This window comes from Loxodonta africana, chromosome 16, assembly GCF_030014295.1.
Source record: "Loxodonta africana isolate mLoxAfr1 chromosome 16, mLoxAfr1.hap2, whole genome shotgun sequence".
In the NCBI taxonomy this organism is placed as follows: Eukaryota; Metazoa; Chordata; class Mammalia; order Proboscidea; family Elephantidae; genus Loxodonta; species Loxodonta africana.
In genome coordinates this window covers 40458715-40474302 of record NC_087357.1, presented here as the reverse complement: position 1 = coordinate 40474302, position 15588 = coordinate 40458715, and the positions used below count along the sequence as shown (strand labels likewise).

General features: G+C 41.1%; 1 protein-coding gene across 1 annotated transcript in view; it reads left to right on the top strand.

Annotated features, from left to right (window-relative positions):
• The window catches only part of PLCE1 (phospholipase C epsilon 1), a 235555-nt gene extending 224782 nt beyond the window's left edge, over nt 1-10773 (top strand). Inside the window, 4 exon segments of the mRNA XM_023546914.2 lie at nt 3177-3393; nt 8189-8340; nt 9996-10214; nt 10514-10773. Of these exon segments, the coding sequence (XP_023402682.2) occupies nt 3177-3393; nt 8189-8340; nt 9996-10214; nt 10514-10702 (777 nt within the window). The 3' untranslated portion in view covers nt 10703-10773.
• Nucleotides 10774-15588: the final 4815 nt, after the last annotated feature.

Here is a 15588-nt window from a genome sequence, read left to right as displayed (position 1 = left end):
ATAATGCCTTCCAGGTTCCTCCACATTATGAAATGTTTCACAGATTCGTCACTGTTCTTTATGGATGCGTAGTATTCCATCGTGTGAATATACCACAATTTATTTAACCATTCATCCGTTGATGGACACCTTGGTTGCTTCCAGCTTTTTGCTATTGTAAACAGTGCTGCAATAAACATGGGTGTGCATATATCTGTTTGTGTGAAGGCTCTTATTTCTCTAGGGTATATTCCGAGGAGTGGGATTTCTGGGTTGTATGGTAGTTCTATTTCTAACTGTTTAAGAAAACGCCAGATAGATTTCCAAAGTGGCTGTACCATTTTACATTCCCACCAGCAGTGTATAAGAGTTCCAATCTCTCCGCAGGCTCTCCAACATTTATTATTTTGTGTTTTTTGGATTAATGCCAGCCTTGTTGGAGTGAGATGGAATCTCATCGTAGTTTTAATTTGCATTTCCCTAATGGCTAATGATCGAGAGCATTTTCTCATGTGTCTGTTAGCTGCCTGAATATCTTCTTTAGTGAAGTGCATGTTCATATCCTTTGTCCACTTCTTGATTGGGTTGTTTGTCTTTTTGTGGTTGAGTTTTAACAGAATCATATAGATTTTAGAGATCAGGCGCTGGTCGGAGATGTCATAGCTGAAAATTCTTTCCCAGTCTGTAGGTGGTCTTTTTACTCTTTTGGTGAAGTCTTTAGATAAGCATAGGTGTTTGATTTTTAGGAGCTCCCAGTTATCTGGTAGGAGAATAATTTTTAACAGTTCTTCAGCCACATAAAACACTGGGCTGTACAAGGATAAAGATCAGACTGTGTGGCCTTCCCACAATGTACTCTTTCCCTCCAAGCTTGAACATGAACCTCTTCATCCTTCTTAACTCAGAGCTTACTAGTCAATCAGAATTTGCACATGAGCAGATTGAAGTCTGCTGGCCATTCTAGCGGTTGGCTTCCAGTTCTTAGAGCATCAGGGTGGACCATGTGGCCAAGAAGATACCTTCGGCCCTCCAGCCTAAGGCCTTCCTTTGCATGTTGAGCAAACTCCTTGGTCCCCTTCCCCTGGCCCTTGCTGTTGGCCTTGAGGTCTTATCCCTCTTTGGGTGTGAAGAAGCATGGAGAGCCTAAAACAAGAGAATGAGAGCCTACTACCCTGAGCCCTGTAACAGAACTGGTGTAAGCCACTCATTCCATGCCATTCCTGCCCTGTCTTATCCAGGGATCTTTGTGACCTTCTGCAGGGCCAGGGTTTCCTCCCCACGGGAGGACTTGTAAGGCGAGGAACAAAGAGAGGCCTTTAAGAGAGAGCCGCTCCTCAAAACCCCAAGGCAGGCTTCATGTGTATTCCTTTTCTCTTTACACTAGAAGTTCCACCCCTGCTTGGCACAATGGCCTAATATCCTTGCAGACTATTTTATCCTTAACTAATTTCAGAATTCCTTTTCCTTTTTGGGGTAGTCCAAGGGGAGCAAAACTTTTGAGCTCCCAGTGAAATTAAGGCATATGATGAAATGTAGCTGGGATCGTATAATGTATGGGCAATTCAAAACTGATTGAATGATTGTACACAATAGTCAGTGTTAATAAATAATTCTCCTGTTTAAGAGGAAGTTGCTATGAACAAGTAGGGGTCCTATTGCCCAACATTTTATAGGTGACTTAAATAGAATCAGAGAAAATAACAGATATCAAATTTCATAGATTATCAAACACATGCTACTGTGAGGGGTTTTTGTTTTTTTTAAATCAATCAGTCCATGAAATTCAGTGTATACAGTCACAAAGTACTCTTGGAGTTTTGGAAAATCTATAAAATGTGAGGATATAAAGTTAGGAAATATTCCCATGGGCCACCCATAAAAAGCAGCCATTACTTCATTGTCACCCCCATGTAAATAATCATGTGGATGTAAAGGGAGGACTGGGGAGTGGGTGACACCAGCTCTTCCGTGGAGGTGACCGTGCTTACCAAGCTACCCTGGAAGCTATATGTCCTGACATATTCCTGTAGTGGTACTTGTATGTTTAAATCAATCCATTTGCCTTGGCCCCATGGAGTCAATAGCACAACATCTATTATACATCAAGGCCTGGGGTGAAGGAACACAGTTTTCTTGAGGTTTTTCTGCTCCCCACCCTTCTCAGAATATTCTGGTTTTCCTCCAACTGAGACGTAACAGGGCCACGTGATAACTCGTAGTTGCATCATTGGCAGGGGCCTGAGGAGAAGGGTGTCTACTTACTCCAGGCCAGACGGTGGCAGCCTTCTCTCTGTCACCCATCACAGGAAGGCAGCAAAGGGAGCTTCTTCACCGTGACCGACCTTCACCCTCTTCTAGTTCAGCCTTTTGCCAGTACCCTGTACAATAAGAGGGAGAAAGAATAGATCAATAAAAGTAGTCATAACAATGGGTAGAAATTTTTTGAGTTCTCATAATGTATCCGTGTTATGCTTTATAATGAGTGCCTCAGTTGTAAAATGAAACACAATTAAAAGGTTGTTACTCTTATTATTTATTCCTCAATGAGGAAACCAAGTCTCCAAGGGGTTAAATATCTTGCCCAAAGCCTCACAGCCAGTAACTATTAAACACAGACCTCAGACCCAGGTCAGTCTGGCTCCAGAGCCTTGTCTCAACCACTCTGTTTTACCACCCAGAGTCAGTAGCCAACAAAGAAAACAGTGCTCTAGGCATGCTGTCAAGAGTTTATTAAAAGGAGAATTCCCAAGAAGTTAGATCAGATGAACATCGAGCCCTGTGAACCTTCCGTTAGAAGATGACTGAGTATTTCCAACGCGAGAAAAAAAGAGATTCTCTTGGTAAAGACTAGGTTCCTGTGTTACAGGATTACAAAGAGCTAAATTCGAAGGCTAAAAAACCTGAAAGGTTTTAATTCAGTAAAAGCTCTCATTCCAGCAGTGGGAAAAGTAGTTACGCTGTCTGGGGATTACGAAGAAATTGTGCCATTGCCCAGAGTGAACATAAACAATCATTTTTAGACAGAAGAAAATTCTTAGATCTTCCAAAAAGAATTATGCAATACTCCAGAGTAGGCTTCACTTATAAGTTGAACATCAAACATATCCAGACAACCATGTAACATGGACTTGATTTGAATGAAAGTTTTTTGCCTCTCTTCAGAGGTGTGTCTCAATTTGCCTTTGCTTTTTCTTTAGATTTGGACGACTGAGCAAGGCACCAAACCTATCACTACAGACTATTTTTTGATGGAAGAAAAGTATTTTATACCTAAAGAAAAGCATGAATGCAGGAAACAGCCGTTCCAGAGAGCCATTGGTCCCGAAGAAGAGATCGTGCAGGTTTTAAGCAGCTGGTTTCCAGAAGAGGGATACGTTGGCAGGATTGTCTTAAAAACCCAGCAGCAGGAAGTAAGTGTGTCCAGGAGCAGCGCACACAGAAACATCTCAGTATTGGAGTAACCATCTCACCACTCACCACGCCCATCTAATTTAGAATCTCCTGTAATTCCAACTCAACCTATGTTATTCTTCTTATGTAAATGTTGAGAAATTATTTTATCAGAGAGTTATCTCTGAGTTACAGAAATTCAGTCTAAAAATCCTCTCTTATTAAACCAAGGGAGCAAGAATGTAAAGAATTAAAATTCCATGTGTGTGTCATCAGCTGTGGGTCCGGTATTTTTAATGTGTGAAAAGACATCATTGTGAGGGTTATGTTAGTGTCTAAACCAAAAAACCAAACTCATTGCCATCAAGTCAATTCTGACTCATCGCGACCCTATAGGACAAAGTAGAACTGCCCCATAGGGTTTACAAGGAGCAGCTGGTAGATTCAAACTGCCATTAGCAGCCACGTTAACCACTGAGCCACCAGGGCTCCTATTGTGTAAAGTAAGGCCTATATAGGTATTTTATGTTTAAGAGTTAACTTGCTTTCCTATTAGTACCAATTTAAGTCATAACTAATAAAAGATTCTATGCTTACAAACAAAACAACAGTATTTCTTTGAATATATGACTTCCCACAAAGTAAGAATCATTTTGCTACCTAGGTCAGAATTAATAAAAATGTACATAATGTATGCTAATATTCCCATTGGAGGATTCCTGGTGCACAGTGGTTAAGCACTTGGCTGCTAACCAAAAGGTCAGTGGTTCAAATCCATCAACTGCTCTGTGGAAGAAAGATGTGGCAGTCTGCTCCTATAAAGATTACAGCCTTGGAAACCCTATGGGGGCAGTTCTACTCTGTCCTATAGGGTCGCTATGAGTCGGAATCAACTCAATGGCAATGGGTTTGGTTTTTGTGGGATATTTCCGTCCTCATTCCCATGAAGGAAACAGTACAACAACTACCATGTTGGCTCTGGATTGGTTGGCTCCTTTTTGACCTTGCTGATGGAGCACCATTGGCTTTTTAATTTGTTTCAGAATCTACTGCTAAAAGCCCACTAATTTACTGCCATTTCTTAAAGTGACATATCAGGTCATTGCTCTAGTAGAGAAATAATGCCTCATGAGATGCCCTTAAGGAGACAGTTGAGTCACTTCAACGATTTGATTAAACAAATATTTTTTGAACACCTAATACATACCAGGCCCTTTTCTGGACACTTGATCTGCTCCTTGTAGGCATTTCCTGTAATAGAGCTTGTCTGGTAAAATGCTGATTGGTGGTTCATGCTGGCTGGGGCACAACAGAGATGACAGAGAGGCAGTTTTCACCCTCTACTTTTTGTGAACAGGGCTTGCAACCTCTACAGAACTCCGGCATCTCCTCTGGGAACCAGAACTGCCTCCTTCCTTTCCTAACCTTGCCTCGGGCCATAAAAAGACACTTAATTGAGGCAAAGAAATATAATTGTCTCTCCAGCCTCCCCTCCCCATCAGATACACAGATTGCTAAAATTGAGAACAGGCAGTTCTAATAACAGTTGCTTTATAGGAAAATAACAGATGTCTTTGCTGGATACTTGAAAAAAAAAAAAAGCCATCCTTAATTTCTTTGTAATTTTTTTTCCGTACTTCTAATTGTCTTACCTCATTAATTGTTGTTGAGTAGATTCCACCACCAGGAGTCCTTATCTCATTAATTAGCTGCATGTAAAAACTGTCCTCTGAGTGACAATGAAGGAGCCCTGGTAGCAAAGTAGTTAAGCGCTCACCTGCTAACAGAAAGGTCATCTGTTCAAACTCAACAGCTACTCCACAGGAGGAAAGGACCTGGCAATCTGCTCCCATAAGGATTACAACCTAGGAAACCCTATGGAGCAGTTCTACCCTGTCCTATAGAGTCTCTATGAGTCAGAATCAACTCGACAGCACACAACACACAAGTGACAATGTCGGTGAATAAGTATATTTTTAAACCATATATTTGCATATGATTTACAGTGTTTAAAGCTCTCAAGCACCTACTATTTTTGAATGGCCCCATGACAGAATCAACACCATTTTACACATGAGGAAACTAAGGTTCATGGCAGAGTCAGAAGAAGAAAGAACTCAGGTCTGAGTCATGAGCAGTGTTCTTTCCACCAGCCTGTGCCGCCCAGGCTGAAGCTATGTCAGTCCTCAAGGAGCACTGTGGGAGGCCGTGGGAGGCCGTGGGAGGAGTGAGCTGGAGAAAAGATGGATGAGCTGTTGGGTATCACTAATGTGGTTTCTATTAGTTTCCTAGGCTGCTGTAACAAATTACCTCGAATTGGGTGGCTTAAAACAACAGAAAGTTATTCTCTCACGCTTCTGTTGACAGGAAGCCCAAACTGAGGGTGTCAGCAGGACCATGCATGCTCTCTCCAAAGGCGCTCGCGTCCTTGTCTATTCCAGTTTCTGGTAGCTAGAGGCATTCTTGGCTTATGGCAGCATAACTCCAATCTCTGCCTCTGTCTTCACATAGCTGTCTTCCTTGTGTGTCTCTTCTCCTCTTTGAAGGATTCCACCTCATAGCGACCATATAGCACAGAGCAGAACTACCTCATAGGATTTCCAAGGCAATAATCTTTACGGAAGCTGACTCAACACATCTTTTTCCCACAGAGTGGCTGGTGGATTCAAACGGCCAACCTTTCGGTTAGCAGCCAAGCACTTAACCACTGCACCACCAGGACTCTTTCTTATGAGTATACTAATCATAAAGAGATTAGGGCCCACCCTAACAACTTCATGTTAACTGATTACATCAGCAAGGAACCTATTTCCAAATAAGGACATATTCACAGGTACTGGAGATTAGGGCTTGAACATACCTTTTTGGGGACACGGTTCAGCCCATGACATGGTTGGAAGGACAGAGGAGGTTAGGAATGCCTGTATGTAATTTAAACTATTTTTTTTATGACAGCAGGCAGTAGAGACCTCAGGAGTAGTTGCTTAGTAAAGGCTGGCAGAAGAGAAAGCATTTTGAAGGAAAACAAAAACAAAAAAAAACCTGTTGCCAATGAGTCAACTTCCGCTCATAGCAACCCTATAGGACAGAGCAGAACTGCCCCATAGGGTTTCCAAGGAGCAGCTGGTGGATTCAAACTGCGAACCTTTTGGTTAGCAGCCTGAGCTCTTGGGGGATAAATGTGAAGGGAAGGCTAGCACGAGTTTTCTGACAGGGAGAATATGGCAAGTTCTCCTTTACGTGCCGTTGTTGGGAAGAGATTTTTGAAGTAACAGAAATACATCTCAAAAGAAAACAAATCACATTTAACGTATCTAGGTTTGCCTGGTGCATGATGATATCCAAAAAGGATTTCCGGATTGAATAAATGAATTCGGCAATTATTGAATGCAAGAAGACACTATCATAGTGGAGATTGGACTATAAGCATTTCCATTTATTTTATTCTATGGACCTAGTAAGATAATATAAGCAGGGTAACCATATATTAAAAAACTCCAAACTGCTGTGATCTCTGATCTCTCCTGCCTGCCTTTTATGATTTTCTTATCTCCAGGCTGTCAGTGCTCCTTCCTCTGACAGCTCCTAGATTTGAAATCAGACAAACCTGGCTGTCTCCCTAATTAGATGACCTTGGGCGGGTCATCTAATGTCTGTAAGCTTCATGCCCTCATTTGTAAAATCTATAATAAAAACTAAGGGGCACTGGTGTTGCAGTGGTTAAGTGCTCTTAAAAGTAACACCTAGTGCATGGGTGCCGGGATACTTAGCTACCTAGAGCCTTTTTTGTTTTTTCTTCCTTGCTTCTTGATTTCCGGAGTGTTGAGATTACAAATTACATCATGTGTGTTATCCCCCAACCCTTTGACTGGTTAAATATCATATGATCAGTGCAATAACACATTATGCAGTCAGTTAGATCTCTAGGAATTGGCATGAAATAATGACTGCAGTCTTTCAAGTGTGGGAAAAAATAAGTTGTAGTAAAATCTCATTTTGTAAGATAAAAATAGGCAGTAACTCTCCCCTCGTAATATAATAAATGGGGTCCAAAAAATTCAGTGATATAAATTGTGGGTCCCATGATTGAAAGGTTAATGCTACGATTGAGGCAAGCCTGTGTAGCTGACTGGCAAGAAGCTCTAGGAACCAGTTTTTTCTGATCCTGGTTGCAGTTTGGCGCCACCTGGTGGCTATTAGTCATTCTGCCTTTAATAAAATCAGTGGGGAGGATTCTGGATCCCGTGGCTGCTTGAAACTTCCAAGATACCTACAGTGATTCTTAGGTTCTTCAGCTTGGTTAGCACCATCTCAGTGACTAGATCTGAGGAGATTAGGCTAGGAGAGTGCTGGCGACCTTTCTGCCAGACTCTCACTTCCTGAGACGGGGTTGCCTACTGTTCGTTTGCCTGGCATCTCTGTCCCCTGTTCCCCCTTGCAGAAGATCATTTTAAGCTACTCTTATTTGGTAATGGGGGCTGAGAAAAACACAGGAGCCAAGTGGCAATCATATTATGTCTAAATTCAAATAGCTCCAGGGTTTTATTGTGTGTGTCTGTGTGTGTGTATATATATGTATATATATACACACACATATATATTTATTCATATACATGAAAATACATTTGTATATGTATTTTATAATACATAGCAAATGTCTAAAAGGATATAAACCTAACAACAGTGGGTTTTGTGGAGACTGAGTTGGGAGAGAGAATGAAAAAAGGAGAGAATGGGAAAATTTTGCTTTTTTATTGATATATTTCTGTACTTTTAAAAAATTTTTACTCACACTTTTTTTTTTAAACATAGAACCAAGAAGAGAAAAGCATTGTTCAAGACGACAGAGAGGTGACCTTCAGCTCAGAGGAGGAGAGTTTCTTTGTGCAAGTGCACGATGTTTCTCCCGAGCAACCCCGAACTGTCATCAAAGCGCCCCGTGTCAGCACTGCACAGGACGTCATTCAGCAGGTGGAAGCCTCTCCCTTTCCTAGGTGTAAATTATTGGGTCAAATCAGCTGTCTCTGCATTGGCAATTCATTTTATGAATGAAGTTCTAGAAGAGTGGGGTCCAGAGAAGGGAGAGTGTGCCTCTTAGAGGCTGGGAAATATTCATTCCTTCAACAGATACTTACCTAGTGATGCATACAGTTAAATAATTGGCTACTAACAGAAAGGTTGGCAGCTTGAACTCACCCAGAGACACCTCAGAAGAAAGGCCTGGTGACCTGCTTCTGAAAGGTCACAGCCTTGAAAACCTTACAGAGCTGTTCTACTCTACAACACATGGGGTCACCATGAGTCAGAATCAACTCAGGTAACAGGTTTGGTTTTGGTTTACTAATAAGAGTCAGGCTCTATACAACATGCTGATAATAATGAATTTAGGTGACTCTGCAGAGTTGTAATTTCATTGTACCAGAAATGCTTAAATCAAGACTGAATGACCACCTCTCAAGGATCCTACAGAGGGCATACAGAAAGCCTCTTCCCTGCTCTAGGTCATGCTTCTTTGTTTACATGATTTCAGAGAATTTTGTTTCCTTCCTTCATACCTTGTCATGGTTTACATTCATAAAACTCTCATTCGAGAAGTAGTATCATGTAATGGTTAAGAGCAGCAGCCCCACATCCAATTGTTCAGAGTTCACATCCCAGCTCTACTCTTTATTAATTGAGATCTTGGGCAAGTCATTGAACTACTTTGTGCCTCGGTTACAGTGGTATGCTGGTAAGCTGTCACTTTAGGGGAAAGAAAAAGCCCTGATTTGTAGCATTTGCCAATTTCTGTTGTGTAAATACTCCCACCATGTCTGATTTTACTAGCCTGTTCCAGCTGGCTCCATACCACCACTGTGCACTGTTACTGCATAGATAACACGGGGATAATAGCTCTCTTCACTGGGCTTTTGTAAGGATTAAGTTAATGATTACTAAGCTGTTTAGCACAATGCCTGGCACACGGTAAGCACTGTTTAAGTGCTATTTGTTATTCTTATTGCGTGATCATTTGGTTAATATTAGTTTCCTCGATAGACCTTGAACCCCAAGAGGACCCAGACTTACGTCTCTTTTATTCACCTTTGTCTCCCAAAGTATAGCACAGTATCTGGCACACAGTAGACCCTCAGTAAACATTGAATGAACAAATAAATGAAAAATATTTTTGCATTATATGACAGGTGAGACCAGATAACTTCTAGAAGTCCTTCAATATCCAAGACTTTGTGATTAAAAGGCAACCTAGTGGGGCAGGGGAGGCTGCCAAGATCCAGGGTTCTGCCACTCACTGGCTCCAGGACCTTCGTGTTTCTGGTCCTTAGTGCATGCAGAAAGTCAGGTTCAGGTCCTTGTTCTGTTACTTAGTGTGTATCCTCTGGAATTTGCTTAACCTCTGGAAGCTTAAGCTTCATCTGAAAAAGGAAATACTAATGCCTAAATCATGGCTGTTGTAAAGCTAAATATAACTACACAGATGTAAAACGAGGAATTGGATGACATAATTGGGAAGATCCCCTCCATCTTTAAAAGTCTGTGGTTTTTTCCACCTGAAAGTTTAACTTAAAATGAAAGCAAGCATTGGGGATACTGAATCTTTATTCAGTTGATCATAACTTACCTTTCAGACCCTATGCAAAGCCAAATATTCCTACAGCATTCTGAGCAACCCCAACCCAAGTGACTATGTACTAATGGAAGAGGTGGTGAAAGACCCTGCCAACAAGAAGTCTTCTACCCCAAAGTCCTCCCAGCGGGTCCTTTCGGATCAGGAGTGTGTGTTCCAAGCCCAAAGCAAGTGGAAAGGTGCAGGAAAATTCATCCTTAAGCTAAAGGAGCAAGTGCAGGTAAACCCAAATTATTTGATACACATAATCACATTGTAATCGCATTTGGGAGGAGAAAGTTCCTGAGTCAAGGAATTTAGTTGGGAGAAAGGATTAGGTTGGCTCTGTTGTCACTGTATGAAAAGAAATGCATTCCCTCTGTGGTTAACCAGTCCTGAGAAGGAACCCCCTAGGCCCTTCATTCCAAAGCTCTGTCTACCAGAGAGGAAAGAAGGAAAGGGCTCTTTCTGATACAGTGTCATGGGATTGGAGTCCCTGAGTTTAACCGGATACCAATGGGAGGTTCTTTTTCTCCACAGGCATCCCGAGAAGATAAAAGGAAAGGCATTTCGTTTGCAAGTGAACTCAAGAAGCTCACCAAGTCAACGAAACAGCCACGAGGACTTACATCACCATCTCAACTCTCAGCCTCAGAAAGTGTCCCAAGCAAGGAGGAAAAACCTATGGGCAGCTTCGCCTCAAGTGATGTGATGGACTGTCGGCAGTGACCAAGGGCAGTGTGTCACCCAGGTAAACCAGGTCATTGCAGCATTCTGAAACACGGCTTAACTTAAACTACTTTGTAAGGCATGATTTGTACAGTATCTTTGTCTTTTCTAAGAGGAAGTCCTCTGAAAGCATGTAAGAATGGTACCTTAAAACAGAAAAAGGGTTCTAAAGGTATTTATTGTAACCTTGCCATTTATGATTTTAGAGCTCCTTTTATATTTTGTAGATGACTAAATTAAGCCTTAAGGGGGCAACCAACATGCCCATAGTACTACAATAGCCTGAACAGAATGTTGCTGTTGTTGTTAGCTGCCATCGACTCAGCCTCCAACTCATGGCGACCACATACACCAGGGAACAGAATGCCGCCCAGTCCTGCACCATCCCCGTGCTCAGTTGCAGATTGGCCCGGTTCAATCCATAAGGTTTTCACCGGTTGATTTTCAGAAGATCACCAGGCCTTTCTTCCTAGACCGTCTTAGTCTGGAAGCGTCACTGAAACCTGTTCAGCATCACAGCAGCATGCAAGCCTCCACTGTCAGATAGGTGGTGGCTGTGCATGAGATGAGCTGGCCAGGAATAACGTACCTTTCCGACCCTATGCAAACTTAATTATGTTTGCATAATCAAGCTCTCTTAATTATTGGTAACTCACGTGAACATTCTTGAAGAACACCTGTGGATCATTCAGATTTTATTCCTTTTAGATTCCTAGTTTTAGATTCTTCTAATTTAGGCTTGATTTCATCTCAGTGATCTCATCTTCTGCCTCAATTAAATAAATGAATCAATCTGGCATCCAGGATGTAATAGTTAAAAAGAAAGCAAAATAGTGGAACCACCTCCCTCCTGAAGCTGCAGTAAATGTGGGGCTTCAGCTGTCTGCTCACAGCTGGGTATTCAAATACAGAGTAAATTTCATTCTACCTTGAAGCACATTTTTTATATGGGACCTGAATCAAAGTATGTGTGGGAACCACTTTTCACACCTCTCACTTAGTTTTTAAGGAAGCCAGGGGATTATTAAGGCCCACTTTTCACCTATAGTGTTGTATTTCTCTTGTTTAAAATCCACAAGAGACCAGCAGCATGGGGAAGGCATTACTGTTCATACTGCAGAGCTTCACTATCTGTCTTTATCACAATCGGGTATTTCTTATATAAAAACCAAAAAACAAACCAACCTGTTGCCGTCAATTCAATTCCGACTCATAGTGACCCTATAGGACAGGGTAAAACTGCTCCATAGGATTTCCAAGGAGCGCCTGGTGAATTCAAACTGCCGACCTTTTGGTTAGCAGCCTCTTAACTACTACACCACCAGGAGTGGTATTTAGTACATGATATTGCAGAATTGCCAGAGCTCACAATTGGAAGTCCACTGATACCGCTTGACAGAGCCAAATTTGATTTATAACAGACCACAAGAAGGCCCACCATATGACCGTCTATCTACATTTAAGGAGCAACTCCTAATATAACTGATGTCCCCTACTACACTTGCAAGGAGCCTTGGTGGCTGAATGGTTAAGAGCTATGGCTGCTACCCAAAAGATCTGCAGTTCGAATCCACCATCTGCTCCTTGGAAACCCTATGGGGCAGCTGTACTGTCTTATAGGGCCTCTGAGTTGGAATCGACTTGATGGTAAGGGGTTTGTTTGTTCTTACTAGCAAAACTCTTTCAAAGCAACAGACAAGCCCAAATACAGGAAATTTCCTCCTCCATATAATATCTGCATATCCAACTATTCCAAGAAATTCAAGGTTGTTTCGGTTCTGTATGCAGACTTATCAGAAAGAAATTCTGGAACTATGGCAGCAGTTCACATCACATAGCATCAGATAATTGTAAGTCTCCACAGAATAGTGACGCTCTGGGCTGTACCAGACTCTGAGAGGGTTCAGCACCCATTTTCTGTTGAAATACATCTGGTATCCCAGACTAACCTTCTTTTCTGTCCCAGTGTTACTGAGACAGTCAGTACTTCCTCCAAAAGCCATGTGAGCCATAGAACCAGCCACCAGTGTTGAGCCTCTCCAGTTTATAGAGTTGACTCCCCATGGTAGTAGGTCTATAAGCATGCCATGAAAATACTGATCAAAATTTTAAATATTGCATTCCATATCAAGAACCTAGCATCAGATAAATCATAGGTGTGATAATGTTATGCACATCTCCATATTATAACCTCTGTAATGATATAAAAAGGAGCCCTGGTGGTGCAGTGCTTAAGGGCTTGGCTGCTAACCAAAAGGTCAGCAGTCCGAACCTACCAGCTACTCTTTGCAAACCCTATGGGGCAGATATACTCTGTCGTATCGGGTCGCCATGAATTGGAATCGACTCGGATGGCAATGGGTTTTTACAATATTAAAGGAGCCCCGGAGCCACAATGGTCACGTGCTTAGCTGCTAACTGAAAGGTTGGTGGTTGGAACACACCCAGCAGCTCCACAGGAGAAAGACATGGACGGCAATTTGCTTCTGTAAAGATTACACAGCCTAGGAAACCCTCTGTCACAGGAGGTCGCTCTAAGTCTAAATCAACTGAAGGGTACCTAACAACAACATGATACAAACAATGAAATTACACTACGGTTACTGCTCTACATGTAAGGAGCCCTCAGTGTGGTACAAGATTACATTAAGTTCTTAAAAACACAGCTCCATTAGAAATTTGATTTAAAAAGAACACACTTGCTATAATGAACATCACTAATTTCTTATATATTTTAGGCGAGTTGGGAAGGGTAGTGGTGATTTTGATGGTCTTTGGATTCAGTTTTCCTGTAGCAAGCAGACATTGAGAATCATTCAGTTGCCTCACAGCTTTGTTTGAAGAGCCTTCTCTTTAAAAATAGGCATCGGTGTATATACGGGAAAATACATACCTCATACCTCCTTTACAAAGGGGTCCTGGTGGCACAGTGGTTAAGCACTCAGCTGCTAACCAAAAGGTCAGCAGTTCAAATCCACCAGCCGCTCCACAGGAGAAAGATGTGGCAGTCAGCTTCCCTGAAGATTAGTCTTGGAAACCCTACAGGGCAGTTCTACTTTGTCCTATGGGGTTGCAGTGAGTCAGAATTGAGTCTATGGTGTTATCTCCTTTACAATGGTGTTTCCAAGAAAGTGCACTTTGTGAAAAAGGGCCTTTCTGTATATGCTCTTAAGAAAACTAGTATTTTTACTGCTTTCTGGGTGACGTATTTCATGTATTTGTTCTAAAATGATTACTTCTAAAGTTTCAAGGTTACCCCTTAGTAAAAGTCTAAAATTTTCTAAGTTAGTATTTACCTTACTCGTGTTTGAATATACAGTTTAAAGAATTCTTCCTTAAAGTTGAATAGTTTAATGTCATATTAAAAAAATCTAATAGAACTTTCTAAAGAATGCAGTGTTCCAGGGCAGAAATGGCCTAATGTTGTAGCTCCTAGGAACATCATGTTCTAACCTCATGAGTTCACAGGAAATAGAAAGCTTCGCCCCAAGTCCATCCACCAGAGCCGTGGGTTTCTGTTGGTTGAATTACCTGGAACCCTTGCTACACTGTAAATGTCTCTGTTCTTTATTTTAAATATACTAACAAGCGTATGTGTACATTACAGGTGAAAATCTTTTGGCAAGAAGTTAAAGTCAAGAAAGAACATGGTGGAAATAGACTTCCTTATTTTCATTAGACTTCAAACTGGAAACCGATGCTTTCTGAACTGAAGCCTTCACAGATGATGTGAGGTCCATGTTGTGGATAAGCAGAATGGCACAGGGCTAGCTACCAATCAATTTACTAACGAATGACATCAAAGAAGCCCAAGAGGCTGCCACTTTACAAATGCCAACAGTGAGAAAAACCATTGCTGAGCTTACAATAATTTAGAACAAGGGTCAGCAAATTTTATCTGTAAAGGGCCAGAGAGTTAATATTTAGGTTTTGGGGACCATATGCTCTTCTCAACTATTCAACTCTGCAAAAGCAGCCATATACAATATGTATGTGAATGCACATGGCTGTTACAACAAAACCTTACAGACACTGAAATTTGAATTTCACATAGTTTTCATGTGTCACAAATATTCTTGATTTTCAACCATTTAAAACTATAAAAACTATTCTTAGCTCAAGGGCCATACAAAAACAGATGGCAGGGTGGATTTGGCCTGAGGGCCATAGTTTGCCCATCCCTAACCTAGAGCACAGTGGTCTGAAAACAAGAAAGCTTTTTGGCCACACATTTTATGGCTGATAATTGGAAGATTTTGGGCATTGCAAATGTAAATATGTCCTATAACCTAAGACTCATTAAAATGGAATTTAGTATCCATTTGGTGTGCCACAGTGCACTGTCCTTTAAAATTTCAATTATAGAATTTTTTTTTAAGTTTATTGCTTATATATTCACAGATTATTCTGTTTTTGGTTTTCACAAAATGAATTTAGAATGATGTACAATATCTACTGAGTTATGACGTCTTAACAAGGAGCTTAACCATTTTTTTAAGCAAAAGTAGAGTTTGTGTTTAAATTTATTTATTTTATTGAAGCAAGGTTTGTACTGACACTGTCCTTATATATATTTATTATACATAGCTTTCTTGACATAGCTTATGGATTAGAAGCATGAGTGGTTTTATCTCACCGTTTGAAGACAAATCTTCTAAAAAGAAAATGTGTGCTCTTAACATCTGAAATGGGCCAGCATTTTATGTACAAAAAGCTTCATCTTTATTTCTGATTAGCTGAAGAGTTGTTGATCCAAGTTGTACTTGCCATCTAATGTAAATTATTTTTTAAATCTTGCTGTATTAAACTACCAAATAAGTGTAAAGGATTCTTCTTATTCTCGGCATGAAGCAAATTATGGCTTTTTAAAATGAAACATCTGTGTT